At 40.9% G+C, this 26,548-nt stretch overlaps 2 protein-coding genes across 10 annotated transcripts in view; both read right to left on the minus strand.

Annotated features, from left to right (window-relative positions):
- Window positions 1-7,608, minus strand: part of GNB5 (G protein subunit beta 5) — a 35,622-nt gene extending 28,014 nt beyond the window's left edge. For 2 of the 5 annotated variants that reach the window (XR_015750818.1, XM_026684118.2), the window contains exon 1: window positions 397-767. Coding sequence is in view for 4 of the 5 variants with exons in the window: in XM_026684118.2 (XP_026539903.2) it covers window positions 397-508 (112 nt within the window). In the remaining variant the exon portion in view is untranslated. Of the gene's footprint in view, window positions 1-396; window positions 771-6,525; window positions 6,664-7,526 lie in introns of those variants that run through there. The other 3 variants (XM_087972896.1, XM_087972897.1, XM_087972895.1) reach the window with 3 other exon arrangements.
- Window positions 7,124-26,548, minus strand: part of MYO5C (myosin VC) — a 54,476-nt gene continuing 35,051 nt past the window's right edge. For 4 of the 5 annotated variants that reach the window (XM_026684117.2, XM_026684116.2, XM_087972884.1 and 1 more), the window contains exons 30-41: window positions 25,795-25,888; window positions 24,661-24,724; window positions 22,989-23,145; window positions 21,274-21,361; window positions 20,952-21,050; window positions 19,590-19,744; window positions 18,407-18,496; window positions 17,084-17,234; window positions 13,221-13,503; window positions 11,775-11,949; window positions 10,066-10,146; window positions 7,124-9,839 (exon numbers count right to left, since the gene is read on the minus strand). In XM_026684117.2, the coding sequence (XP_026539902.2) occupies window positions 9,687-9,839; window positions 10,066-10,146; window positions 11,775-11,949; window positions 13,221-13,503; window positions 17,084-17,234; window positions 18,407-18,496; window positions 19,590-19,744; window positions 20,952-21,050; window positions 21,274-21,361; window positions 22,989-23,145; window positions 24,661-24,724; window positions 25,795-25,888 (1,590 nt within the window). In that variant the 3' untranslated portion in view covers window positions 7,124-9,686. The remainder of the gene's footprint in view (window positions 9,840-10,065; window positions 10,147-11,774; window positions 11,950-13,220; window positions 13,504-17,083; window positions 17,235-18,406; window positions 18,497-19,589; window positions 19,745-20,951; window positions 21,051-21,273; window positions 21,362-22,988; window positions 23,146-24,660; window positions 24,725-25,794; window positions 25,889-26,548) is intronic. The other variant, XR_015750814.1, reaches the window with a different exon arrangement.

The raw sequence follows: 26,548 nt of genomic DNA on the forward strand, positions 1-26,548 counted from the left end.
GAATGTTTCTAGGGCGCCAGGAAGAGAAGGGCAGGAGGCGGGGTGCAAAAAAAAGAAGCAGGCAGGCAGAAGATGGAGAGGGGTCTCCTCTGCCTCGCCCTCCCTCCCCACCCCCAATGTCTCCTTGGCCCGCCGCTGGTTCGGGCTGGCCGGGCATCTCTCCACCCAGCGGTGCCCGTTGTTTACGCCGGGCAGCCTGGCAGCCGCCCGTGCAGAGGGAGGGTTGCATGCCCCGGGGGGGGGCGCCCCTTCCCCCCGGGGCTGCAATAGGGACCCCTTCCCCGCTGCCCCCCCCCGCCCGGGGTTGCAATAGCCTTGCAAGGAGAAGCGCCCGCCCGCCTCCCTCCTTCTGGCGATGCCCAGGGGCGCAGCCCGCCCAGCCCGGCCCCGACTCACGCTCCACGTCGTGCAGCTTGGCCCTCTCCTCCTCCAGCTTGCCCTTCAGGCTCTCCGCCTCGGTCTTGAGCACGGCCAGGCTCTCCTTCTCCTGCAGCCCTTCGGTTGCCATCTTGGCCAGAAGGGGAAGAGAGAGAGAGAGAGAGGAGCGTGCAAGTGAGCCAGGCAGCCAGGGATGGGGAGGGGAGGATGGGGAGGGGAGGGGAGGGAGGGAAGGGTGGAAGGAGGAGCCTCCGCCCCCGCCGAGCCCGGGGCAGCCCTTTCGGGAGCGCGCAGCGCGGGCAGCATCCACCGATGGATGGAGGATGGGTAGAAGCCCCGCGCGGATGGGTCTAAATCGGGTGACCCAAGTGGCCGACCCAATTTTTCTTTCTTTCTTTCTTTCTTTCTTTCTTTCTTTCTTTCTTTCTTTCTTTCTTTCTTTCTTTCTTTCTTTTTTCTTTCTTTCTTCTGTCTCTCTCCTTCCCTTCCTCCCTCCCTCCCTTCCTTCCTTCATTTATTCCCAGCTGTCCCTGAATACCTCTCAGCTTTTAAAATAGAATAACAGAAAAGTTGGAAGGGACCCTGGAGGTCTTCTAGTCCAACCCCCAGCTTAGGCAGGAAACCCTACACCATTTCAGACCGATGGTTATCCAACCTCTTCTTAAAAACCTCCAGTGTTGGAGCATTCACAGCTTCTGGAGACAAGTCGTTCCACTGGCTAATTGTTCCAACTGTCAGGAAATTTCTCCTTAGTTCTAAGTTGCTTCTCTCCCTGATTAGTTTCCACCCATGGCTTCTTGTCCTGCCTTTAAGGTGCTTTGGAGAATAGCTTGGCTCCCTCTTCTTTGGGGGCAGCCCCTGAGATATGGGAACACTGCTATCCTGTCTCCCCTAGTCCTTCTCTTCATTAAATGATCCCTTGGTTCACTCTGGGCTGCTTTGCTGAAAACTGGAAGTAAATACTGTACAAGCTGTCAAATTAGAAATCATTCACAAGGGAGCCAGCTATTATCGGCATCTGGCAAGAGCTACTTGAAATTCGGAGAACAAGTCCTCCTAGTTCTTAAACCTGGCTGGGGAATTCTGGGAGTTGAAGTCCTCCAGGCTTAAGGTAGTGACAGATTTTATTTTTCTGGGCTCCAAGATCACCGCAGATGGGGACTGCAGCCAAGAAATTAAAAGATGCTTGCTCCTGGGGAGGAAAGCTATGGCAAATCTAGACAGCATCTTAAAAAGCAGAGTCATCACCCTGCCAATAAAAGTGCGTAGAGTCAAGGCTATGGTTTTCCCAGTTGCAATGTATGGCTGTGAAAGTTGGACCATAAGGAAGGCTGAGCACCAAAGAATGGAGGCCTTTGAACTCTGGTGCTGGAGAAGATTCCTGTGAGTCCCTTGGACTGCAAGGCGATCAAACCGGTCAGTCCTAAAGGAGATCAACCTTGACTGCTCTTTAGAAGGCCAGATCCTTTTAATCAGCTGCATATCAAGAGAACATCTATAAGATGTTTTATAGATGGTACTTGCCCCCCTTCGAGATTGGCGAAAACGTATCTCAACATGAATCCGGCATGTTGGAAATGCAAGAAGAAAGAAGGTACATTCTATCACATGTGATGATCCTGCCCGGAGACTCAAAAATATTGGCTAAAAATTAAAAAAAATGGCTGCATGAGATCACTAACGAACAAATAGAATTAGAACCGGAATTATTCTTACTGGGGATATGTAAAAAGAAATACAGGAGAAATATAAAATATATAGTATTACATATTTTAACAGCAGGTAGAATTGCTTATGCCCAGTGTTGGAAACATACATGTATACCACCAGATGAACTGATTATCCAAAAAGTAATGTCTTGTGCCGAGGTGGATAAATTAACTCTGATGTTACAAGAAAAGGAAGAGTCCGAGTATTATAGGATTTGGGGAAAATGGTATGACTGGATTGAGCTAAGATAGATGGATGATGAAAAATTAATGATAAGCAACATATAGATTCACATATTATTCAAATCCACACAAAATCTGGACCAGAATAGATATGGCCTGGATGGATGGGGAATTGGCCAATGAAATAAAAGAAATTAAAATCCTACCAAATGAATGGGCCGACCACAACCCAATACAACTAATTTGGAGAGATAGGAGAAAAACAAAGAAAAGATGGACACTAAATACTCAGTTAATAAACGAAGAAGAGTACATTAAGAAGCTGAAAGAGGAATTAAATTATTTTCTAAAAGAAAATAATAATGAAGCAACCACGAAACAAAATATTTGGGATACAATGAAGGCAATTATAAGAGGAACAACAATCTCCTATAATGCCATGAGAAATAAAAGAATACATGCCCAACAAAATAAATTCCAACAACAAATTAAAGAATTAGAAATACAACTTCAAAAATCCCCTAAAAACCAGAGAACACAAAATCAGTTAATAACAATTAAACATAAATTGAACTTACTTGAACAAGATAAAATAGAAATTAACTTGAAAAGGTCCAAACAAAATTATTTTGAGCATGCAAATAAACCAGGAAGATGGCTATCCCATAAACTTAAAAAAGTGAAAGAAAAGAGATTGATACACCAACTAATGGATGAGAAAGATGTCTTACAACATGAGATAGAGAAGAAAAAAGATATCATTTACAACTATTTTCAAAGATTATATAAAAAGGAGGAAGTTAATGAAGATAAAATAAGAACTTACTTAGAGGAGACGAATGACAAGGTAATTGGAGAGGAATGGATAGAGTTATTGAATAAAGATATTACATGGTCTGAATTGAAGTCAGCAATGGAGAATCAAAGTAATAACAAATCTCCAGGACCAGATGGGATTCCGGCAGAACTATATAAAGCAATATTGGAACTAGTAGGACCACTGATGCTGGAAGTGTTTAATGAGGTACTTCTGGCAGCCAAGATGCCGGACTCGTGGAGGGGGGGCTGATTTCGCTAATCCCGAAGGAGGATGCAGATCATAGATACATCAACAACTATAGACCGATTTCACTTTTAAATGCCGATTATAAATTGTTTACTTCTATCATAGCTAATAGAGTAAAACAAGCTTTAAATCCACATATACACGAAGATCAAAATGGATTTCTTCCGTCCCGACAAATAAAGAACAATTTAAGAACCGTTATCGATGTCCTAGAATATTATGAAGCCCACCCGGAGAAACAATCCGCACTCATGTTTTTAGATGCTGAGAAAGCATTTGATAACTTAAATTGGCACTTTTTAATTCAAAAAATTTACAATATGAGTCTTGGCACCAAATTTGAAAACATTATAACAACTATTTACAACACACAACAGGCTAATATACTAATCAATGGCGAACAAACAGATCCAATAAATATAGAAAAAGGTGTCAGACAGGGCTGCCCTCTCTCACCTCTTCTTTTCATTTTTGCCCTAGAATCACTCTTAACACGGGTTAGACAAAACTCTGAAATTAGAGGAGTGAGGGTCAAATTAGAAGAATATAAACTACAAGCGTTTGCTGACGATATGGTTTTCTTTTTGGAGGAACCCATGGAAAAAGGTTATAATCTAATAAAAGAATTAGAACAATTTGGCACAGTGGCAGGATTAAAAATTAATAGAAAAAGACGAAATTAATGACCAAAAATTTAACAGAAAACCAGAAGGAAGAATTAGAAACAATGATGGGGATACAGGTAACAAAAAGGGTCAAATATTTAGGAATATGGTTAACACCACAAGGTAAATCACTCAAAGAGAACAATTATGATAAACTACTTCAACAAACAAAGAAAGATTTAGAATCCTGGAATAAGTTGCAGCTTTCCTTATTGGGCAGGATTGCCTCGATTAAAATGAATATATTACCAAAATTTCTTTATTTATTCCAGACAATCCCAATTAAGTTGTCAAAAATTTTTTTGAAGAATTAAATAAGATCACACTTAAATTTATTTGGCAGGGGAAAAACCCAGGATCAATGTAAAGGCCTTACAAGATGCGAAAAGTAGAGGGGGTCTAGCCCTTCCAAATTGGGAATTATATTATTCGGCAGCTATCTTATTATGGATAAAAGACTGGGTGAACTTACTTAACAAAAGAATTTTAGCATTAGAAGGGCATGACCTCCAGAGAGGGTGGCATGCCTTCTTATGGGAAGTGGGAAACCCAAGCAGTCTTACTTTCATAGACACCTCATTAGGGACTCATTATTAATTAATTGGAAAAAATATGCAAAAACACTATCTAAAAATTCCGATCTGGCTATCAACAATGGAGGCAATGGTACATCCCAATAATTTGGACATAACAAAAATGATTAAATATAAAGATTTATTAGATCCGCAAGGGAAATTAAAAACTCGACAAGATCTACAGGAACAGGGATTTAAAATTGATCAGTGGTTATATATACAAATCCATAGCAGATACAAACAAGATATAAAAGACTTTGGAATTTATAACAAACTGCAGTATTTAGATAAAATTTTACTAGGATCAAACAAAAAGAACATATCCAAATTCTATAAATACTTACTGGAAGTAGAATTAGAACAAGAGATAGTCAAAGGGAACATGATAGCCTGGAGCAGGAATGTCGGAAGAAGTATTACATTATCAGAATGGGAAAAGATTTGGAACAGAAATATTAAGATTACAAAATCGGCAGCATATAAAGAAAATACATACAAAATGTTTTATAGATGGCACTTGCCCCTTCGAGGTTGGCGAAAATGAACCCAAACACGAGTCCAAAATGCTGGAAATGTAAAAGCATAGAAGGAACCTACTTTCATATGTGGTGGTCTTGCAAAGAAACCCAGAAATATTGGCAAAAATCAGAAAATGGTTGGAGGAGATAACCAAAGAACAAATCGAATACAAACCAGAGTTCTTCCTACTAGGGATCTCTGATAAACATTTACCCAAAAAGATGAAATATGTAACAATTCATATCCTAACTGCAGCCAGATTAGCGTTTGCCCAGTGTTGGAAATCACCCTATGCACCTACAGAACAAATGGTCATCCAGAAAATATGTGATTGTGCAGAAATGGATAAATTAACTATAGCACTTAAAAACAAAGAGGCTTCAACATTTTACGATAATTGGAACTCTTGGTATAATTGGTTAGTCCAGAGATAAACTGCTTAATGGACAATGGGTAATTTAAGCATAGATATCGATAAGATGTGTGTATTCAAATTAAGGTAGGAGAATTGGATCTTGCAGACTGTCAAAAAGGATATTGTCTGTTTTTAAACGCATCTTTTTTTTTTTTTTCTCTTTCTCTTCCTTTGTTTCTTTCTTTCTTTTACATCTCCTCTTCTCTTTTCTTTCCAGTTTGTAAGACCGAGTGTTCTTTTTTTGTTTTTTTCCTTTTGTGTATGTAATGTCGATATGTTTTTAATTGTAAATTTAATAAAATTTATTTAAAAAAAAAAAAAAAAAGAAAAATTAATGATAAGCAACATATAGATTAAATGCTTACATTCGCATAAATTGTATATATTTGTAAATAATGCACAAAATAGTAGTATAAGATGAATGCCACAAACGGTTAATGTCAAGATATTTACACTTTTTGTTTGTTTTAAAGTCATAAAAGATTAATAAAGTTTATTATAAAAATAAAAGAAGGCCAGATCCTGAAGATGAAACTCAAAGACTTTGGCCACCTCATGAGAAGGAAGGACTTGCTGCAGAAGAGCCGAATGCTGGGAAAGATTGAAGGCAATAGAAGACGAAAGGGATGGCAGAGAATGAGGTGGCTGGATGGAGTCACTGAAGTGGTCGACGTGAGTTTAAATGGACTCTAGAAGATGGTAAAGGACAGGAAGGCCTGGAGGAACGTTGTCCATGGGGTTGCGATGGGTTGGACACAACTTCGCAACTAACAACAAGCTTAAAGTTGCCAAGGTTGGAGACCCCTGCCCTACACTATGACTCTGCAGTGATGACAAGACGTAGTTTGGGTCATGAAAGATCTGCAAGAAAGCAAGCTCACGGAGAAGCAAGGACCTCTCGTTTCAACCCACTCTGCTACGGGAGTGAAGATGGGGTGCCACCAATCAGAAGGGACACCACACGAGATCCAGTAGATCCCCCCCAAACAGCCTTCCAATCATTGCAGGCCCTTACCTGCTTCACGCATAACGCACAGCAGCTGCGTTTCTCCGACTTACAGTATATTTGTTGAAGAACCTTCTCTTTGCTACAAATGTCGCACGGCCCAAAAATATTGACCGCAAAGGTTTGGTCACACATCTTGGCAGGCCGCTGAAAGAGAGGAGAGCAGAAGTGACAGGAATGGCTTTCTTCCTGACTTAAAAATAATAATAAATAACAGATAAACAGGAAGTTGGTTGATTAGACACAATAATTACATTTATTACTGATTGGAAATCCCCTATAGACTTTTTTTTCCTGAAAAAATGGGGGGAAATGAACGTGATTGACGGGTTTGATGATTAGAAAGGACAGGCTATGCTACAAAGGAAATTATATTGTCATTTTAGAGAGAGGTAAAATATAAATGTACTTATAATTGCTGTGAAGGTTGGAAGCAGTTTCTCTATAACTTTTCCTTTCTTTTTCTTTCCTTTTTCCCTCTCTTTCTTTCTTTGCACCTTTTTTTCACTCACTAATTACTTTATTCTGTTCATACAAAAAACTTGGACCACAGCCATCTGCTGATGCCCAAGAAAGACTAAAGAATTTATAGTAGGAGAAATGAAAGTAAACCAACAATTTCTCTTTTTTTTGTCAAATCTGTATAGCTGTCCATCTCATGAATGGGACAGGGTACAGTAGAACAATTAAAAATACAACTTTTTTTAAAAAAAATAAACAATTAAAACCCAAATTTAACTAAACAATTGATCAGGTGCAAATACATAGTGAGTGAAACAAGTCTTACAAAAACTTCAGTTTTATTTTGTTGGTATTTAGAATCATTTGTTCTTCTGGCAACGTTTTTAAAATCCTTGTACATAATGTTTTTATTTTAAGCCATGAACAAGTAAGGTACCAAACCCAACCAAAAACAAAACAGACTTTATTTTTTTTAAAAAAAAACCACTTCAGCATTACTCTATAGATAATTTAGGCTTGTAATCAAAAATAGTAAGGGTATTTCTTACCTTTTTTCACCCACAGTGATACCTTGAAGTGTTAGGAAGGCAGCAAGCTAATCAGTGGGCTATTTAAAATGTAGGAGGAAGAATTTAAGGCTGATTTAATCTACTTAGAGGGATTTACCAACCCTGCAATGTACAGAAGGACCTTGTAATGCTGCTTGAAGTTCCAGAGACTTGCAAATGGTTGAAATAGTTAAAGAAAATTCTAGGAAATGGATCATTCAATGAGGCTGGAATACGTTCCTTTCTTTTGCCTCAAATAGTTCTCCATTCCTCATCTAGCCAACATAGGTGAATCTGGTTTCTAACTCAGAAAGAGGCTGTTCCCATTAAAATCTCTAGGTATCTATATGGGGTATGCACCTTTTCCCCTGAAATCCTCCAAGGTTTTAAAAAAAAACTTCTGAGAACACAAGACAGAAATGAATTCCTGAATTCCTCTTGAATTAAGCTGCTTGTTTCACCTGGAATGAAAACATCATCCGTTCAACACAGAGAGGTTTGTAACGTAGGTATGAAGAGGAGGCTAAAACCTTCTCTCTGGTGTTTTTTTTTGCCTTGGAAGAATTATTTTTTTAAGTGAGCTTTATTAAATTTCAAAAATAAAAGATGAATTACAAAATAACAGAAAAGGAAAAATTAGGGGAGAGATCAAAAAGGGGAAATGGTTTAAAAGCGACAAGAAAAAAAGATTATTGGGAGTTTCTTCAATACAGATACAAATATAAAGTAACTTCATACTCTTAAGTTAAAACAAAGACACATTGTATAAAAGTATACAAATTAAACAATCAAATAGCCTTAAAATTATATATCATAAAGTTTAAACATGAACATAAAAATATACAATATACAAGTATATATGTATTCATGACTATCAAGAATAACAATACACAATATTTCTATAATCATAACTAATTATTGAACCCTAAAATCAGTCCTTCATTTTTCTCAAGCAAGAAGCCCATAAATGGTTTCCAAGTACAGTGAAACTCGTCGAATTTGGTACTCAACACATTTTGAGGTGAAAATTTTGTCCAAGTAGTCATTCTTTGTTTGATACTCAACGCATAAGCTAGAACTTGTGACTCACTATGTTATTCCTTATGGGAAAAAATTATTTGGTTCTCATCGTTTTTGGTACGCATCACACACTATTTGGAACCAATTAAGGATAAGTACCAAGGTACCACCGTAGAAGCAAAACTGAATATACCTTTCTCTTTTATTAAAATAATCATGTTTGCCATATCTACCAATTCCATTAATTTCAAATTCCACGTTTGAGTGGTGGGAATTGTTTATCTTTCTACTGTTGTGCATATAAATGTCTTGCCCCCTTTGTCACATACAAAGGATTAATTCTTTTGATGAAAGATGAAAGTTGTAAAAAATACACATTTAGCCAGTTTTAGATGACCTAGAAAAAGCTAAGTAGGAAGTTAGCTTATCTGTGTGGCAATGACTTCACACAATATCTAGTGGAATACTGTCATTTCATCGGTGGCACCGTCTATCATTATACACATGCCACACACATACGAAACATCTAACAAAACCACTGTCTTAGTCCATACTTTTACAACAGTGCCATTCTATAAGCTGTGTTCCAAATGCCACAGGTTAAAATAAACTCTTCCTTAGTCCTTCATTATGGAAGAAATCCTTCATTATAAACGTATTTATAAATTTAATTGATAAAATTATAAATTAAAATTGGGTAGGTCTCGATACGATATGGAAGAATCTACAGCAGAGTTTCACAACTTTAAGAAGGGTGGGCTTCAACTCCCAGAATTCCCCCAGCCAGTCAGAATTCTAGGAGTTGGAAGTCCACATACCTTAAAGTTGCTAAGATTTAAGAAATGCTAGCCTGGAGTCAGGATAACCGAATATGCAGTATTCCATTTCTTACATTCTGAAGTCCATATTGCTCCCCCAGATTTAATGCCCATTTTAAAAAAAGCTTTACAGTTGAGTCCGTGGTGCTCTCTGAGCTCAGGAGTTTTCCTACAGACCTTTCATTACCGAACCAGGTAATATCATCAGTGCTGCAAACTAGGTATCATCATCAGAAGATTTATGCTGATGCAGTAGCATTACTAAACAGTCTGCATTTACTCTTTGGGAAAGAGTGAATTTATAATGCATTAGTCCTTGTAACTATATTCTAGTGAGGAAGCCAAGTTTGAAGCTGCTGGGGATTTCTATCATTTCCAGTGGATGTGGTGAAGGTGTAAAGGGAAATGTTACTTGAAAGAGGTATTTGGTATCAAGCATCAGTTGGGTGGAATTCTGTCTATTGTTCAGCATTCCCTGAAATTAGAATAAAGAGAAGGTTAACGATTTCCTGGATGCATACATGTGTCTAAGCAGTTATATATGGATACGTTGTCCGGTAGGCTGCCATTTATTATATTAATTTATCTGTTTCCTTGATTTACGTGCCACTTTTCAAACAGAAGAGGTCTCAAGAGGTTTGGCATTTAAAAACTTAAAAGTCCAAAAATATGAGGGGCAAAATAAAGAGTTAAAACCATACCTGGACTTTACGAACAAAGGATGGAGCTATCCTTTTCTCAAAATCATCAATGGGAGTGTAGGAATTGAGGATTTTTACTATCTGTGGGGAGGATTAAAAGAAATTGTGATCTGCAAACTGTAGTCTGAAAGGGAAATAAAACCACTAGAGTAGAGTAGAACAGAACAGAACAGAATATTGAAATGAAGAATAGAATAGAATAGAATAGAATAGAATAGAGTAGAGTAGAGTAGAGTAGAGTAGAGTAGAGTAGAATAGAATAGAATAGAATAGAATAGAATAGAATAGAATAGAATAGAATAGAATAGAATAGAATAGAATATAGAGGAGAATATAGAATAGAATAGAATAGAATAGAATAGAATAGAATAGAATAGAATAGAATAGAATAGAATAGAATAGAATATAGGAATAAAATAGAGATTAGAATAGAATAGAATAGAATAGAATAGAATAGAATAGAATAGAATAGAATAGAATAGAATAGAATAGAATAGAATGTAGAGGAGAATATAGAATAGAATAGAATAGAATAGAATAGAATAGAATAGAATAGAATAGAATAGAATAGAATAGAATAGAATATGGAAGGGAAGGGAAGAGAAGAGAAAAGAGAAGAGAAGAGAAGAGAAGAGAAGAGAAGAAGAGAAGAGAATCTTTATGGATTTAACTGTTTGATTGTTATCAAAAATATAGAACTAACACAAATCTATGATACAACCCCGTCCCAAACAATAGGGTACATTCATAGTAAGTAAAACTGCACTTAAGGTCATCTAGAAGACAGCCATCAGGAGAATCAGATGGTGGGAAGATCAAGGAACAAAATACATTTAACACCCAGTCATTCAGTGAAGGTTTGAAGTTACAAGGGTGCTGAACAAGAGGGACTTAATGGGTCCTCATAATTGTGGCCATTGCAGTGCCCCCTGGGTCACATGATTTGGGCATCTTGCAGTCATGTGATCACCATTTATAGCCTTCACTGCCAAAGTCCAACAAGAAAAGTCAACAAACCCCTCAAAAATCCAGGAAGGACTTTAGTAACTGAAGGGCCCTTGGTGGTCTCTGATCTTGGTTGTTTATTTGCAGACATTTCAACGCCCAACTAGGTAACCTCCACAGTGCTAGAGGGGAATGGCGTCTATGGAGGAGGAAGAGGATTGTGGGGTCTTTGGTGCTCCCTGAGCTTGGTTGTTTTCTTGCAGACGTTTCATCACCCAACTACGTAACATCAGCAGTGCTAGAAGGGGGTGCGGTTTGCTCTCTGTTTGACCTGAAAAGATGTCCTTCTAGCACTGATGATGTTACCTAGTTGGGTCATGAAATTTCTGCCAGAAAACAACCAAGCTCAGAGAGCACCAAGGACCCCACTGTCCTCCTTCTCTTCCTCTTCCTCCTCCTCTTCCTCCTCTTCTCCTCCTCCTCTTCTCCTCCTCCTCCTCCTCTTTTCTAGCACTGATGGTGTTATCTAGCTGGGTAATGAAATGTTTGCAAGAAAACCACCAAGCTCAGAGAGCACCAAGAACCCCACAGTCCTCCTCCTCCTCCTCTTCCTCCTCCTCCTCCTCCTCCTCCTTTCTAGCACTGATGATGTTACCTAGCTGGGTAATGAAATGTCTGCCAGAAAGCCATCAAGCTCAGAGAACACGAAGGACTCCTTCATTTCAACCCCGAGATACAAAGGTTCTCCTTTATGAATTCAATACCTGCATAGCCGAGAGGGTTGTGCAGTTCTCCGAGATCCCTTTGGCATCTCCCTCTGTGATCTTTTTGACTTGAAGAAGCCAGGCGGCCTGCGCAAGAGGCTCCAAAGTCTCCTTGAAAGAACTGCTCTGCAGGTTCTTCTCCTTCAGCCATTCCTCCAGGTAGCTGATGTTGCACCTGGGACGATGAAGCAGCAGAAAACGGCCGTTGGGTTTTAAAACATCCTTCTAGATTTAAAACAGCACCGCCACCCCCAAACCTTTTGGGGACCAGGGTGAGAGAGGTTCTTCTGTGGACCAGAAGTTGGGGACGTGGTTTCGCATAGGGCCTGCATCCCACAGATGGGGCTTCAGTTGTTTGCATGGCCTGGTTTTTGGCATGCCATGGCCCGGTGCTGGTTCACAGACCAAGGGTTGGGGACCAGAGGTGGTACTCAGCTGGTTCTGACCAGTTCTGGAGAACTGGTAGAGGAAATTTTGAGTAGTTCAGAGAACCAGCAAAAGCCACTTCTGACTGGCCGCGCCCCCATGTATTCTCTGCCTCCTGAGTCCCAGCTGATTGGCTGTCTTCTTTGGTTGCCCTGCACAGGAGAACGGAACTGGAAAGCAGGTTAGTGGGGTGGGGAGGGAATGGGGATTTTACAGTATCCTCCCCCTGCCATGCCCACCAAGCCATGCCTTCCAAGCCACGCCCACACAACCGGTCTAGGATATCTTAAATTTTTTGTATTTGAGCTTTTATGTCATATCCCATAAATACTGATTAGCATAGCCAATAGCCTATGTTGAGCTATCATACCAAAATTTATAGGTATGATAGCTCAAAAGAGGCAGATTTCCTTAGGGAATGCTATTTTTGCAGGTGCCTACTGAGGCTTTAAACATTTACCTTTTGAAGCATAGAGAGAGATTCTCTGGAATGGATTCCTTTTGTGGTGCTCTCAAAAATGTGTCTTTTAAATTTGCCATCATTTAAAACAGCAATTTCCCTTCTCGCGGATGATATGTATTTTGATTCTAAGCGCCATTTTCCCTTGCAATAATTCAGTTTTTATCAAATGCAATGAAATATTTGTGACCTAACCAATATTCTGGCTATGTGACCTGTTGCTCTCATTAATCTCCTGATACTAGCTGGGATCGCACTTAGCACTAAGTCCTAATGTGGTTAGTTTGACACTGGCTTAAGTACGATGGGCAAAAATGAGCCAAATGTAATTTATAAACCATGATCCATGATTGAGAACTCATGTAAACCATCAGCATCATTTGTTGTACAAGATGCCTATCGCAACTTTGCATGTTGCTTACCCATCTTACTTATGCAACCCAATTGAAATTCGTCACTTTAATTGTTGGGCTGCTTTTGAAATTCTCTCCCTCCCTTTAAATGGAAGTGTGGAATCTAGAGGTCTGGGGGTTGTTATTATTATTTTTCAAAAGGTTTACCTTATTTGCATGCCCTTTCTGCAAGAGCACATGTCTTTCCGAAGGAAGAGGCTATTGAGAGTAACTGTTCCGATGAGAAAGAAAATCTGCCTCACGGACTGCTTTACAAGCTCCGGGTCTAAGCCGTTCTGACACATGGTTGTGTAAAAATAGCTGAGCTGTTGCAAGATGGAGGTCATAGTGTAAGCATCTGTGTCATCGATGCTAGAAGAACGTTTGCGAAATCCCGTTGGTTTTAAGCCCGAAATCCCCTGGAGACTTTCATATTCCAGCATTCCTGGTACTGTAGAAAGATAACAGAAAGCAATCAAGAAAGAAAGAAAGAAAGAAAGAAAGAAAGAAAGAAAGAAAGAAAGAAAGAAAGAAAGAAAGAAAGAAAGAAAGAAAGAAAGAAAGAAAAGAAAGAAAGAAAGAAAGAAAGAAAGAAAGAAAGAAAAGAAAAGAAAAGAAAAGAAAGGCAGGTAGGCAGAGAGACAGAAAGAAAAAAAAAAGACAGACAGACAGACAGACAGACAGAAAGAAAGAAAGAAAGAAAGGCAGGCAGACACAGAAAGACAGACAGACAGACAGACAGAAAGAAAGAAAGAAAGACAGAAAGACAGACAGAAATAAAGAAAGAAAGAAAAAGAAAGAAAGAAAGAAAGAAGAAAGAAAGAAAGAAAGAAAGAAAGAAAGAAAGAAAGAAAGAAAGAAAGAAAGAAAGAAAGGCAGGCAGAAAGACAGAAAGACAGACAGACAGACAGAAAGACAGAAAGAAAGAAAGAAAGAAAGAAAGAAAGAAAGAAAGAAAGAAAGAAAGAAAGAAAGATAAAAAGGCAGACAGAAAGAAAGAAAGAAAGAAAGAAAGAAAGAAAGAAAGAAGAAAGAAAGAAAGAAAGAAAGAAAGAAAGAAAGAAAGAAAGAAAGAAAGAAAGAAAGAAAGAAATGTAATAATTAAGGATTTCATTTAGTTTTGGAAAAGAAATGGGGCTTGAGATCTGCTACTCGTCCTCATCCTCCTTATTGTGATTATGCCCCAAAAAAGAGTAGGATATTTCGTCAGGAACTGATTTTCAGCATCCTGTCATTCATGGATGCTAAAAATGGAGATAAAAGCCAGGCAGTGTTTTTTTATTTTATTTTAATGGAGAGCTTCTCCCTTTGCCCTAGCAGCGTATGCAATCTTTTGATCAGTAAATAAATTATTCAAACGGGACAGCTGGATTCAAATTCATGGAGGTGACTTTCAGTTAATGACCAAAATATGCATTTTCTAAGTGCTCTAGATTTCGTTCTTGGATAAGAAAGTTGTTTTGGAGAACAAGGTCCCTATCAGAATTTGTTGTTGATTTTTGTCTCGGTACAACCATCAAGATCTATAGGGCAGCTCAGCCTATGAGCCTCTGTGGTTTGTCCATCAGTGGAGCAGTGGTTAGAGCATAGGACTTCTTCAACCACGGAGGTTCACTGGGTGACTTTGGGCCAGTCACGCAGCCCAGTCAATCACATAAGGCGGTGAACTGAAATTAAGAAAAAAGGAAGGAAGGGAGGGAGGGAAGGAAGGAAGCAGGGGTGGGATTCAAATTTCTTAACAACCGGTTCTGTGGGCATGGCCTAATTTGTGGGTGTGGCTTGGTGGTCACGTGACTGGCTGGGCGTGGCTTGTATGTAAATATTGTAAAGATTTATGTAAAGATTTAATTTTTTATTTTAAAAAACCAACTTTTACCCAAAATCAGGCAAAGCAGGCAGGCAGATTGAGTTGCTCACAGAATCACAGATTCACTTAGAGATCTATCTCTCTGCAATCTGCTACCTGAGTCTGCACTGAAAAATAGAAGCTTCAGTCCTAAGGAAGGTTCAGCTCTGCTTTCAGATTAGCTAGAAAGCAAGAAATCCAACAATTTCCTGCTTTCTAACTAATCTAAATCTCCCGGCACAGCAGAACAACTGATGGTCGGGGAAAAAAAGAAAAGAAAAATAGCAACTTAGCAGGGAAGTTTGACGGCGCTCATGCCAGGTAAGGAGTGAGTGGGCAGGAAGGGGAGGGGAGGGGCCGGCCAGGGGCACAATTTGCCAGTTCTCTGAACTGGGCAGAATCATAACAACCAGTTCCATAGAACCGGTCTGACCAGGTAAAATCCCACCCCTGGAAGGAAGGAAGGAAAATGAATAAAGGGGGAAGGAAGGAAGGAAGGAAGGAAGGAAGGAAGGAAGGAAGGAAGGAAGGAAGGAAGGAAGGAAGGAAGGAAGGAAGGAAGGAAGGAAGGAAGGAAGGAAGGGCTACCAAATTTGGCAGGAAAAACTGAATTGAAATGCCAGAAAAATATTTTCTGTGACTGCTAAAATATTTGGGTTATCATTACAAGCGGTCCTTGACTTTATGATAAGCCACTTAATGACCATCCAAAGTTACAACCTACATACCTACAAAAAGGGAGTTATCATCCAATTCCAGTTGGGATCCAGTCACCTGACTGCATTTTACAACAGTTTTGGCAAAACCACAACTTACTGAACAACCGGTTGGTCTAATAACAGTGGCATTCGTTTTATGACTGCTGCATTGGCTTAACAACCGACACCAAAAAAGCTTGTAAAATCAGGCCGGTGCTATGACCGCTGTCATGTCCTATGACTGCAATGGGCAGACTCATTACAGTCGTAGTTCCAGAACTGCCTGCATTATGACAGATCAGAAAACAGGAGTTGTACTCTTGGCAGCCTCTTGTACAAACCCTGGTCGTGTGCATAACCTCCCTTGCAACCATAATTGCAACTCTCTGTTCTGACCCAAACCTTGTTCCAAGGAAACAAACATGAAACAGAGGTAACAGCAAAACCTTTTAATGATTCTTCACGGTTAAAAGGCTGCTTCGAACTAATTTTCTCTGATAAGAACAAGCCTTGCCAAGGTTGTGCAAGGCTGCCAAGAACTCTAGATAAAGTTGCTAAGAAATATTTCAAACACAAAGAGTCTCCAAACACCAACCAAGCTATTCTGAACGTCCACAAGGCTTGAGTGCAAAAACTTCTTTGCTTCCTGCAAAGAACTCTGGTTTCTCAGCTGGCTTTTATCTCTTGAGGGAGGGGCCATTACCTTGCAGCCTTACTCCTGAGTTGCCCATGCTCCTGCAGCTGCTCTTTCCTTTGAGCAGCCCTGTGCACATGCGCCTCAGGGACCTCTTCCTCACTGCTGCCAGCCTCCACCATCTCCAAAGGCAGCACCCCACTCTCCTTTAGCCCTGGCCCCATCCCTGCAACACACACAGGCCCCTCATCTGAATCCTTGCTCTCTGAGACCTCAGCCGTCCACACCTGCTGCCCACGAACCACAACACTATCTCACTGATAACGGTTCCCTTCAAACAGTTAGAAAGTACATGGAGATTGCATTTTGTTCTCAAATTCCATCAATCATTCAGTAGCTTAAACGGTTACAGCCACAGATAATCACCATTTAAGCCTGACAGAGAATAGCACAATGTTCATGCCCTTTAACCTAGAAAAAAAATCTCCAAGAGAACTGAATCCCAGGGCAAGGAGTAGAAAATCAATGTTTAAGTCTCCATATACAGTATATAACATAGGGACGCGGTGGCTTAGTGACTAAGATGCTGAGCTTGTCAATCAGAAAGGTTGGCAGTTCAGCGGTTCGAATCCCTAGTGCCGTGTAACGGAGTGAGCTCCTGTTACAATAAAGAATTCTATTCTATTCTAAAAAGAAGGAACCAGAATTCACTCAAGAGGTTCGTAGTCACACAAACATTTGAGTTAAGTGTTTCAGAATCGCCTTCTCTCTAACTTTCGATTTCCCGGTAGGGATTCAAATAAGGAAGGGCTTCATGAAATCTATTATTACTAACGCCGATTTAACTCCTTACCTATCATTGGCTGAATACTGGTCTCCATTACACTGATGAACTGATGATATATACGAATGGCCAGATCGCTAAGAACCTGCCTGTATTCGGACAGATCAAAGTGGATCAGATTGTTCTTATTTTGTTGTGGTGTGTTGTGCTTCATGAATTCCTGGAAAGTCAATTGCAGTGTTATCACCAAATGGCAATTAAGATCACAAACAAATTATACATTTTTCAGACTAATACAGAGCTTTTAATGTAGCTTTACGAAATAAAATTGAATGGATGACTCTATAATTTGTTTATATTCCAGTAAAATAGAATATAAACAAATTACAGAGTCATCCGTTCCATTTTATTTTATTGAAAAATATCAGGGGCAGATTTTTGTTTTGTTCTTCTTCAGAATTCTTAAATTTAAGTGCATTTTGGTGAACACCAAATGTGCAATTCAAGAGTTAAAGTAGGCTATTTCTAAGGCATTTCCGAATGCCTAGAAATTCCATAGCTAAAAGAGCGGAAAAAAGAGGATAGATATCACCATAAGTTAAAATTAAATTTCTTACACTTCAAGACAAATTAAGCAAAACCAGAATTTCTTTACATAAGGACTGCAAACTCTCCAGATCACAATTTAGAGGTGTTAAATTGTTCTCATCCCTGAAAGCAGCTGTTTTGTCTTACTTATATTGGCAGCTTCCTATCCCAATTAGAAGCAAAAAATAATAATAATCATGGCACAGGATTCTGCTTCTCTTATGAAAGGCCAAGACTGGTGATCTAAGGTATGATCAGAGGTGACACCTGAGCCTCTAAGAAGATGGGGTCCTAACCCTGCCAGAAGGCAAGAGCAGCTAAGACAAAAGGGGTGACTCAGGAATAAGGCTTGGAGGTGATTGCCCCTCATAAAGGAGACATAAAGGAGGAGCAAAGGGACAGGAACCTTTGCAGGAAGCAACTTCGTCCATACTGGTCGGTTTGAAAGCTGAAGCTCTGTGTTGAATTTGTGCTCCGTTTGGTCTCGTATAACTAATTGGAAATTTAATCATTGGCAGCATTTCAAGGAAGATAAAGGTGCGCACTTATCAGGCTTATCCCGAAGGACTTTGGCAAACTTCCATGGGACTATTTACAAACTGTTTGAGACTCATTACGGGCTGTGAATGACTAAAATTCACAGCCATAAAATAAAGAAAAAAAAGGGTTTGGGACTAACGTGTGTTTGTTAGTTTCTCAATAAGCCTTGGTCAGGACAAAAAGGGCTATGAACGCAGGAAGGTAACACCAGGTTGGTGTATTAAACTGTTCACAAAGACAACCCTAGGATGAAATTAATCTTACCTCTTCTCCACTGTACTGCTTCAGGCAGTTAAGAAAATGGCAGGTATTGGAAAGCCAAAAGGACAACATCTCAAAGTCTTCGGCGTGTTCCTAAATAACAGCACACTTTTCTTTAATTTTATATTATATATGCACACATTAAAAAACAACCACCGCCTTGCTTAGTAACAGAAATCCTGGTCCCAATTCTGATTGTAAGTCGAGACTACCTGTATATAAACCATGGCTTGGGGAAACAATCAACGGTAGTGATTCACTTAGCAACTGTGGCAAGAAACCAGAGGTGGTATTCAGCAGGTTCTGACCACTTCTGGAGAACCGGTAGCGGAAGTTTTGAGTAATTCAGAGAACCGGCAAATACCACCTCTGTTTGGCCCCGCGCCCATCTATTCTCTGCCTCCCGAGTCCCAGCTGATCGGCTAGGTCTTCTTTGGTTGCCTTGGACAGGAGAGCAGAGCTGGAAAGCAGGTTAGTGGGGTGAGGAGGGAATGGGTTTTTGCAGTAGCCTTCCCCTGCCATGCCCACCAAACCACACCCACCAAGCCATGCAACGCCCACCAAGACACGCCCACAGCTGATCAGCTGGGTCTTCTTTTGTTGCCCTGCACAGGAGAACGGATCTGGAAAGCAGGTTAGTGGGGTGGGGAGGGAATGGGGATTTTGCAGTATCCTTCCCCTGCCACGCCCACCAAGCCATGCAACGCTCACCAAGCCACGCCCACAGAACACCACGCCCACCAAGCCACACCCACAGCTGATCAGCTGGATCTTCTTTTGTTGCCCTGCACAGGAGAACGGATCTGGAAAGCAGGTTAGTGGGGTTGGGAGGGAACGGAGGTTTTGCAGTAACCTTCCCCTGCCACACCCACCCACCACAGAACCAGCAGTAAAAAAAAATTGAATCCCACCCCTGCAAGAAAGATTGTAAAATGAAGCAAAATTCAGGCAACAAAATGTCTCGCTTAACAAAGGAAATTTTGGGCTCAGTTGTGATTGTATGTTGAGGACAACCTGTACAATCTGAGACTCCAGCTGTCACTGTAGCCAGGCACACAGCTTGTTTTCTTCCTACTAGTAACTAGATCCAGCGTGTTGGAGGTTTCTATTTTGTAAACATTCCCACGGAATTGCCACGCAGGGCCTCTGAAAAGCAAAGCGATTGCTCTACTCAAGTGATCCTCACCTTAATGACTTGTTTTATGCCATTGATGGCCATGTTCATAAAGGACTTCAGCATGCTGTCGTCGTTCAAGTAATCCGCATATCTTATGCACATAAAGAGGATATGAGCTGGCAGGCCAGGAATCATATTAACAACTACTCCACGGGGTTTCAAATCTGCAAGGAATACAAAAATTAAATTTAGGATTTAATGGGCACTAAAAGAGGTTTAGAGCTTTTTTTCAGGGAAAGGCTGCCTCCAAGGAGATCGTCTGGAGTTCTGCGATACACAAGGGGAACAAAACAACCAGAAGCAAGGAAAATAGTTCTGGGTATCCTTTTTTTCTTAGGGGAGGGGGGGCTATTTGAGATAGAATTGGAAAAGCTGTGCTACCCGCCTACCCAAATATTGTTGAGCTACCAGCCTCCTGACTGTTAGATTAAGGTGGCTCAAAGTTACAAGGTCTCCATGCTTTGTGAATGAGGTTCAGGGAAGGAGGGAAGGGAAGGAGGGAAGGGAGGGAGGGAGGGTGGATGCAAGCAGGCAGGTAGCAGAAATGGAGGGAGGGAGGGGTGCAGACAGGAAGAAAGGGAGGGTACAGGCAGGCAGGCAGGGAGGGGGAGGGAGAGTGCAGGCAGGCAGAAAGGAAGGAAAGAAGGAAAGAAGGGAGGGTGGATGCAGGCAGTTAGCAGGAAGGGTGGGAGACAGGAATGGAGGGAGGGAGGGGGTACAGGCAGGCGGGAAGGAAAGGAGGGAGGGAAGAATGGGAGGGAGGGAGGGAGGGTGGGTGGGTGCAGGCAGGCAGGTAGCAGGGAGGGAGGGAGGAATGGAGGGGAGTGCAGGCAGGCAGGTAGGCAGAAAGGAAAGGAGGGAGGGAGGGTGCAGGCAGGAAAAAAGGAAGGGAGGAAAGGAGGGAGGGTGGAGGCAGGCAGTCAGGCAGGGAGGAAGGAAGGAAAGAAGGAAGGAGGGAGGGAGGGAGGAAAGGAAGGAAGGAAGGAAGGAAGGAAGGAAGGAAGGAAGGAAGGAAGGAAGGAAGGAAGGAAGGAAGGAAGGAAGGAAGGAAAAACGTCTCAGTAACAAGTTGATTGTTTTTTAGATGCGACTTACAGTAATGGAAGATCAAAGAAGGATAAGGAAATTCAGGATTCTGGAGTCTTCCAAAGGTTTAAGCTTGAAGAATGAACAGTTTATAGAGAAGTTACAGGAAAAAACATAGACAAAAGACCCCTCCCCACTACACAAATATGAGATGCCTTTAAAAGACCACAAGAAAGAAGAGGAAAAATGTAAGGACTGATCACAGCCCAAAATCTTTAATAACATTAACGCCTTGGGTTTCGCCTAGATTTACGTTAACGGAAATGCAAAATGTGACGGACGTACCAAGGATCAGATTTTGAGCGATTTTTGGTTCATCCTCCTTTCTGTACTGCAACATCCCCAGGTATTCCCTCAGCACAGAAGACGGGGATTCTTCATGGCCTGTTTAGTATCGAAATAGATTTACTTCCAGAAAAAAGAAACCTCGACCAAGTGTCACAAAATTGAATTTTAAAATATGAAGTGTTAAGCATAAAAAGGGGGTGTGCATGTGCACTAATGTGCCTATCGTTTCCTGTCATTGTATTTTTATTCTTTTATCCTTGTTCTTGTTTTTGTTTGGTACATTCTAATAAATAAATAATACATAAATAAACATTCTTACCTGTCTCAATGGATTTTTTAAGGGTTCTGATCTGATCCTGAAGTTTCTTTATCAACCGGTCTTTTTTATCCAGCTCTTCTTCCAGATCCTACGATGTTGGTGGAGTCGAGGAAGAAAAATGCACGTTAAAATGGCCTTTGTCCGCTTCCAGGAATGCCATTTCTCTCAACTGTCTCCTATATCCAATATTTGGGTTGGCTACTGACCAATAGCAAGTGTTAGAAAGCCGCTTTCTTTCTAACCTGGAGCACCAGCAGAGTAGAGGCTGAATTTTGGCAAGCCTTCATCTCAAGTTAATAAGTATTTTGTCAATTAAACCCACGTTTTAAAAGAAAGTAGTTAATGTAAATGAAGTTGTTTATGACACTTATGTAAATGAACAAGTTTATAAGCTTGTTGTCAGGGTATCAATAAAAGCAGGAGCCTCATCCATTTAGCAAGAAAAATCCAGTTGTTTATTAGGAGCACCATGTCAGCATGAACTAAGTGAAGCCAACTCTGACTTCACACAGTTCCCATTGTGCCTCTGACCCTGTTTCCCTCTCCCCTCAAGGTGTGTCACCAGTCACATTCCCCAACGAAGCAATTTTGTGAGTCATAGAAGTCACTCCCTCGGGCCGTTGTGGGTCTCCGTAGAGATGGCCTTGGCTTCGGCCTGCTAGGATGTGTTTTGTTTTGACTGAGGTGCAAATTCCTCGGTGCAGCTGCGAGGCGCAATTTCCCATCCCCCTGCCTATGGCAACTCTGGAGCGGGACAGGAAAGCTTTGCAAGTTTGACATTCAGCTTCCCTCACTTTCTGAAGGCTAACTTGTCTTTCCTGTCTAATTTTCCTAATACAGGAGAACAATGATGGGCTTTGTCTATGGGAGATTCTCAATTATTCAGGTCATGGTTGTCCCAAAGGTGTTTTTTCTGAAAGGCAACTGGACTTTCTCATCCAAGAAGCTTCTTTAGTTTACTTCAAAGGAAAAAAAAAACCCCAAGAAAGTCCAGTTGTTGTGGTTCGCCGGCAGCCAGTGCAGCCGGCAGCGGAATTGGACAGTGGGGAAGAACAGGGACCAGTCAGGGAGACTGGAGAGAACTCGAACGAGGGTCCTGCATCTGATGCAGGGACGGGGCCAGGATCATCTGGGAGTGGGGTGCTGCCTTTGGAGCCTTCAGAGTCTGGCAGCAGCAAGGCAGAGGACCCAGGGGAGCCTGTTCCCAGTGCGCATGTGCGCAGAGCTGCTAGAAGGTGAGAGCAGCTGAAACAAAAGAGGCGACTCGGGAGTAAGGCTGGGAGGCGATTGCCCCTCCCATAAGGGATAAAAGTCAGGCCTAGATGATGAAACCTTTGCAGGAAGCAAAGTAGTTCGATTGGTTCCGAGTCCCTCCTCGAAGCTCTGGTTGTTTTTTTCTGGTACTTCGGTTAGTTCCTTTTCTAGTTAACTGGATGCTTCTTTTTTTGGCAGCATTCCACAGAACTGAAAGGTGTGGTGCTTATCTTGGGGGACTGTTTAAGATTAGTTCTGGCAGGGAATGAAAACAATTCCCAGCGTTGCAATAAAATAGGTTTTGCTTTTAAAACAAGTTTTACGATTAATTACGATTGACGAAGCCTGGGTCAGAACACCAGATGCCTTTTGGAAAAAGGACCTTTGGGACAACGGTGGGACTTGCCTATTTTTTTAAGCAGTTCATAATAAACATTTCTGAACTTCTGGGTCTTCCTTACTGTGTTTTCCATGGTGAGATACGCCACATCCTGCCATATTTTGCTTCCAGTCCCATTTGCTCTTTCAGACTGGTTCTCCAGACTGTCCCGTTGAAACTCTGGAAACGTGGCTACCATCTTTCCTTTAGTGGACATGACCTTTCGAAGCGGCAAAGCTCTAAAAAGAATAAGATATATTTGAGCCTCTCTTTTTTTGTCCCTGTGCACAAAACAACATTTTGCTGTACTCCTTGAGGTAAAGCCACAATTGGGATCAGCTTCTCCGTTGCTAAGAGACGAGGATGTTAAGTGGGTTACACCCAATTTTACAAGCTTTATTTCATAGTTGTTATGTTAATTACTACAGTTGTTAAGCGAATCTGAGTTCTCTCACTGACTTTGTCGGGAGACAGGTGGGAATGTCATAAACAGTGATCACATGATGCTGGAACTCTATAATTCTAAATTGTTACTAAATGGATTGTTGTAAACCGAGGATTTAATGTAAAATGTTCTATGTTCCACTTTCCATGCATTTCAAGCTTCTTTTTTTAAATCCCCAGATCAGGGAAAAAAATATCCTTTTTTAGGTAGAAATCAGCCAATAAAATCTTTCACAATACTCTTATTATACAAGATCACTTTCTAAGAAGCTGTTAAATGAAAACGTCAGTGGCAAAACATAGAAACCTTTTCTGAAATATGTGGCAATGTCTCATAAGTTTCCAACATAATCATTGTAGGTCTTCCTTTCCATTTTCTTTTTCATTTCCATTCTACAGAGAAATTATTGAATCTGTCATCTGCACCTTTATAACTGTCTGGTTTGGTTCTGCAACCCAACAGGACAGACACAGACTCCAGAGAGTAATTAGGACTGCAGAAAAAGCAATTACTATCAACCTGCCTTCTATCGAAGACCTGTATACTGCACGAGTCAAAAAGAGGGCTGTGAAAATATTTATAGACCCCTCACATCCCGGACATAAACTGTTTCAACTCCTTCCCTCAAAATGACACTATAGAGCACTGCACACCAGAACAACTAGACACAAGGACAGTTTTTCCCTGAACGCCATCACTCTGCTAAACAAATAATTCCCTCAACGCTGTCCAACTATTTACTAAGTCTGCACTACTATTACTGTTAATCTTCTCATCAGTCCTTATCACCCATCCCCTCCACTTATGACTGTCGCTTGTATCCTTACTATTGATATTGACTGTTTCCTAGTGTGATTTGATTGCTTATTGTACCCTATGACTATTAAGTGTTGTACCTTATGATTCTTGACTCTGACGAATTTATCTTTTCTTTAATGTACCCTGAGAGCATTTGCACCAAGACAAATTCCTTGTGTGTCCAATCACACTTGACCAATAAAAGAATTCTATTCTATTACTTAGAAATCCGGCTGTGCTTGCACAACACAAGTGAACACAAAGCAGCCAACCGTATTTTAGACTGCCAAGGTAGACAAACTCAACCACATGTAATCTAGTTAAAATCCAGAATGTTTGTGAAGCCAGAACATATAATTTTAACTGTGGTTAGTTGAATCATTTTACAAAACTACTGCTTAAAGTTCAATGCCCAGATAAATCTACAGTCACATGGCCCAATCACTAATATTTATTATTATAATTAATAATACATTATCGTTATTTATTTTTTACATTGAAGTCTGCTTACTGTTTTTGTGAGCGTTCCTCATCTGGGCTTTGAGGTGTCCAATCTTTTGTGTCTTCCATTTTCTCTGCAACAATAAAGATAAGTGTTTTAATCTGTGAACTCACATTAGAATTTAATACCTTTAATATGGTGACAGTAACCATATCTTTACACGCTAGAATATTTAAAGAGAGGCTGAATGGGATCTGGGAAGAATAATGAAACAATACAGGAAAACAAAGGAGACAAAGAGGAAAAAGTAACTTAGAAATTTACAAAGTTCATCCAAAAGGCCCTCCAGATACATAATATGAATGATGCAGCAAGACTCTCCATATATAATACGACCTCACATTAAACGGAAAAAACAATTTCACAGAACATGAATAATTAAGTCTTTCTAAAGTGCAGCCTATCATCCACTACTGGCTGTTACTAGGCAGCAGTTTATGGATGGTAGAGTTTTAAAGCCTAATAAAACATGAAGATTATATAGAATAAAAAGTCTTCCAATAATAGCTCTTTTTTTTTTAATGATAGGTGAAATGAGAAACCTCTCTCTTCCCCCGTCTCTTTCCTTCCTTCCTTCCCTTTCTCCCTCCCTCCCTCTCTCCTTCCCTCCTTTTCTCTTCCTCCCTCCCTCTCTCTCTCCTCTCTTTCTCCTTCCTTCCCTCCCTCCCTCCCTCTTTCCTTCCTTCCCTCCCTCTCTCCCTCCCTCTTTCCTTCCCTCCCTCTCTCCCCCTTCTCTCTCTCTCTCTCTCTCTCTCTCCCTCCAGGAACAAGCCCTCTTTACTGAATGTTATGGACTATTATCTGGTCCAATGAAGGTTGCTAGATAGAGATTTTTCGATTTCACCTCTTGGGCTAAGAGAGTAACCAACGCAAACTCATCTGCCCAGCTTCCATGCCTAAATAGGACTTGAACTCAGGACTCTCTCTTTTAGGCCAGGTGCTTTGCCACCAACCATAATGGCTCTTGGGGGGAGGGGGAAGGATTGGCATGACATGCGCGACCCTATTCCTGCTTCTAGGAAGCGAGCATGCCAGAAACTGAAACTGTGACTGAACCTGAGGCACACCCTCCACCCTATTCTCGGCCCGCCTGAGTAGAACATCCCTGGCCAAAAAATATATTCTCCCCATTGTGCAAATTACCATTTTTCTTGGCAAGTTCATCCTGAAGACGATTCTCAAGGTCCAGCTTCTGCTTCTGAAGTTCAGAAACCTGCCGCTTAAGGTCAGGCATCATCTTCAACCAAAAAAGGAAAAAGGGGAGGAAAGAATAGGATAACTACGTCATTCCTCTATTGTTACGATTGTTGTTGTTATTATTATTATTACTACTACTACAACAGCAAAATAAAAATAGTTTTCTTCGGTAACTATTATTCACTTTCTTTGAAGCGAAGAAGATCTTGATATGCACCCTAAATCCTGTTTTAGAGATACGGTACTCTATGGTTCAATCAGTAGTCTCAACAGTTTACTTTACAAAAGGTTGTAGTAGGTCTTGATTGAGTATGAAGTTCCTCGTTACTCTTCTTTACCGAGTAACTTCTATTGAAATAGTACAGGGCAGGGGGGTCAAATTCGATTTTATTGAGGGCCGCATCAGTGTTGTGTTTGACCTTGGGTTGTGTGTGTGTGTGAGAGAGAGGGGGGTGGCATGGCCAGGATGGGCGTGGCCAGCTCGACATCACTTGTCTTGGGGGCGCCTCTGATGGCCCAAGCGCTCTGCCAGCAAAACCAGGCTCCCGAGCTCCATTTTCGGCTGTGACAGCCTCCTGCAACCAGGGGTGGGATTCTACAGGTTTGCACCTATTCGCTAGAACCGGTTGTTAACATTCTAAGCAGTTCGGAGAACCGGTTGTTAGAAGAAATTACTGGCCTAATCCTGTAAGGAAGGCAG

The sequence above is a fragment of the Notechis scutatus genome, chromosome 11, assembly GCF_049901735.1.
Source record: "Notechis scutatus isolate UNSWTSFEM ecotype Mainland chromosome 11, rNotScu1.2, whole genome shotgun sequence".
NCBI lineage: Eukaryota > Metazoa > Chordata > Lepidosauria > Squamata > Elapidae > Notechis > Notechis scutatus.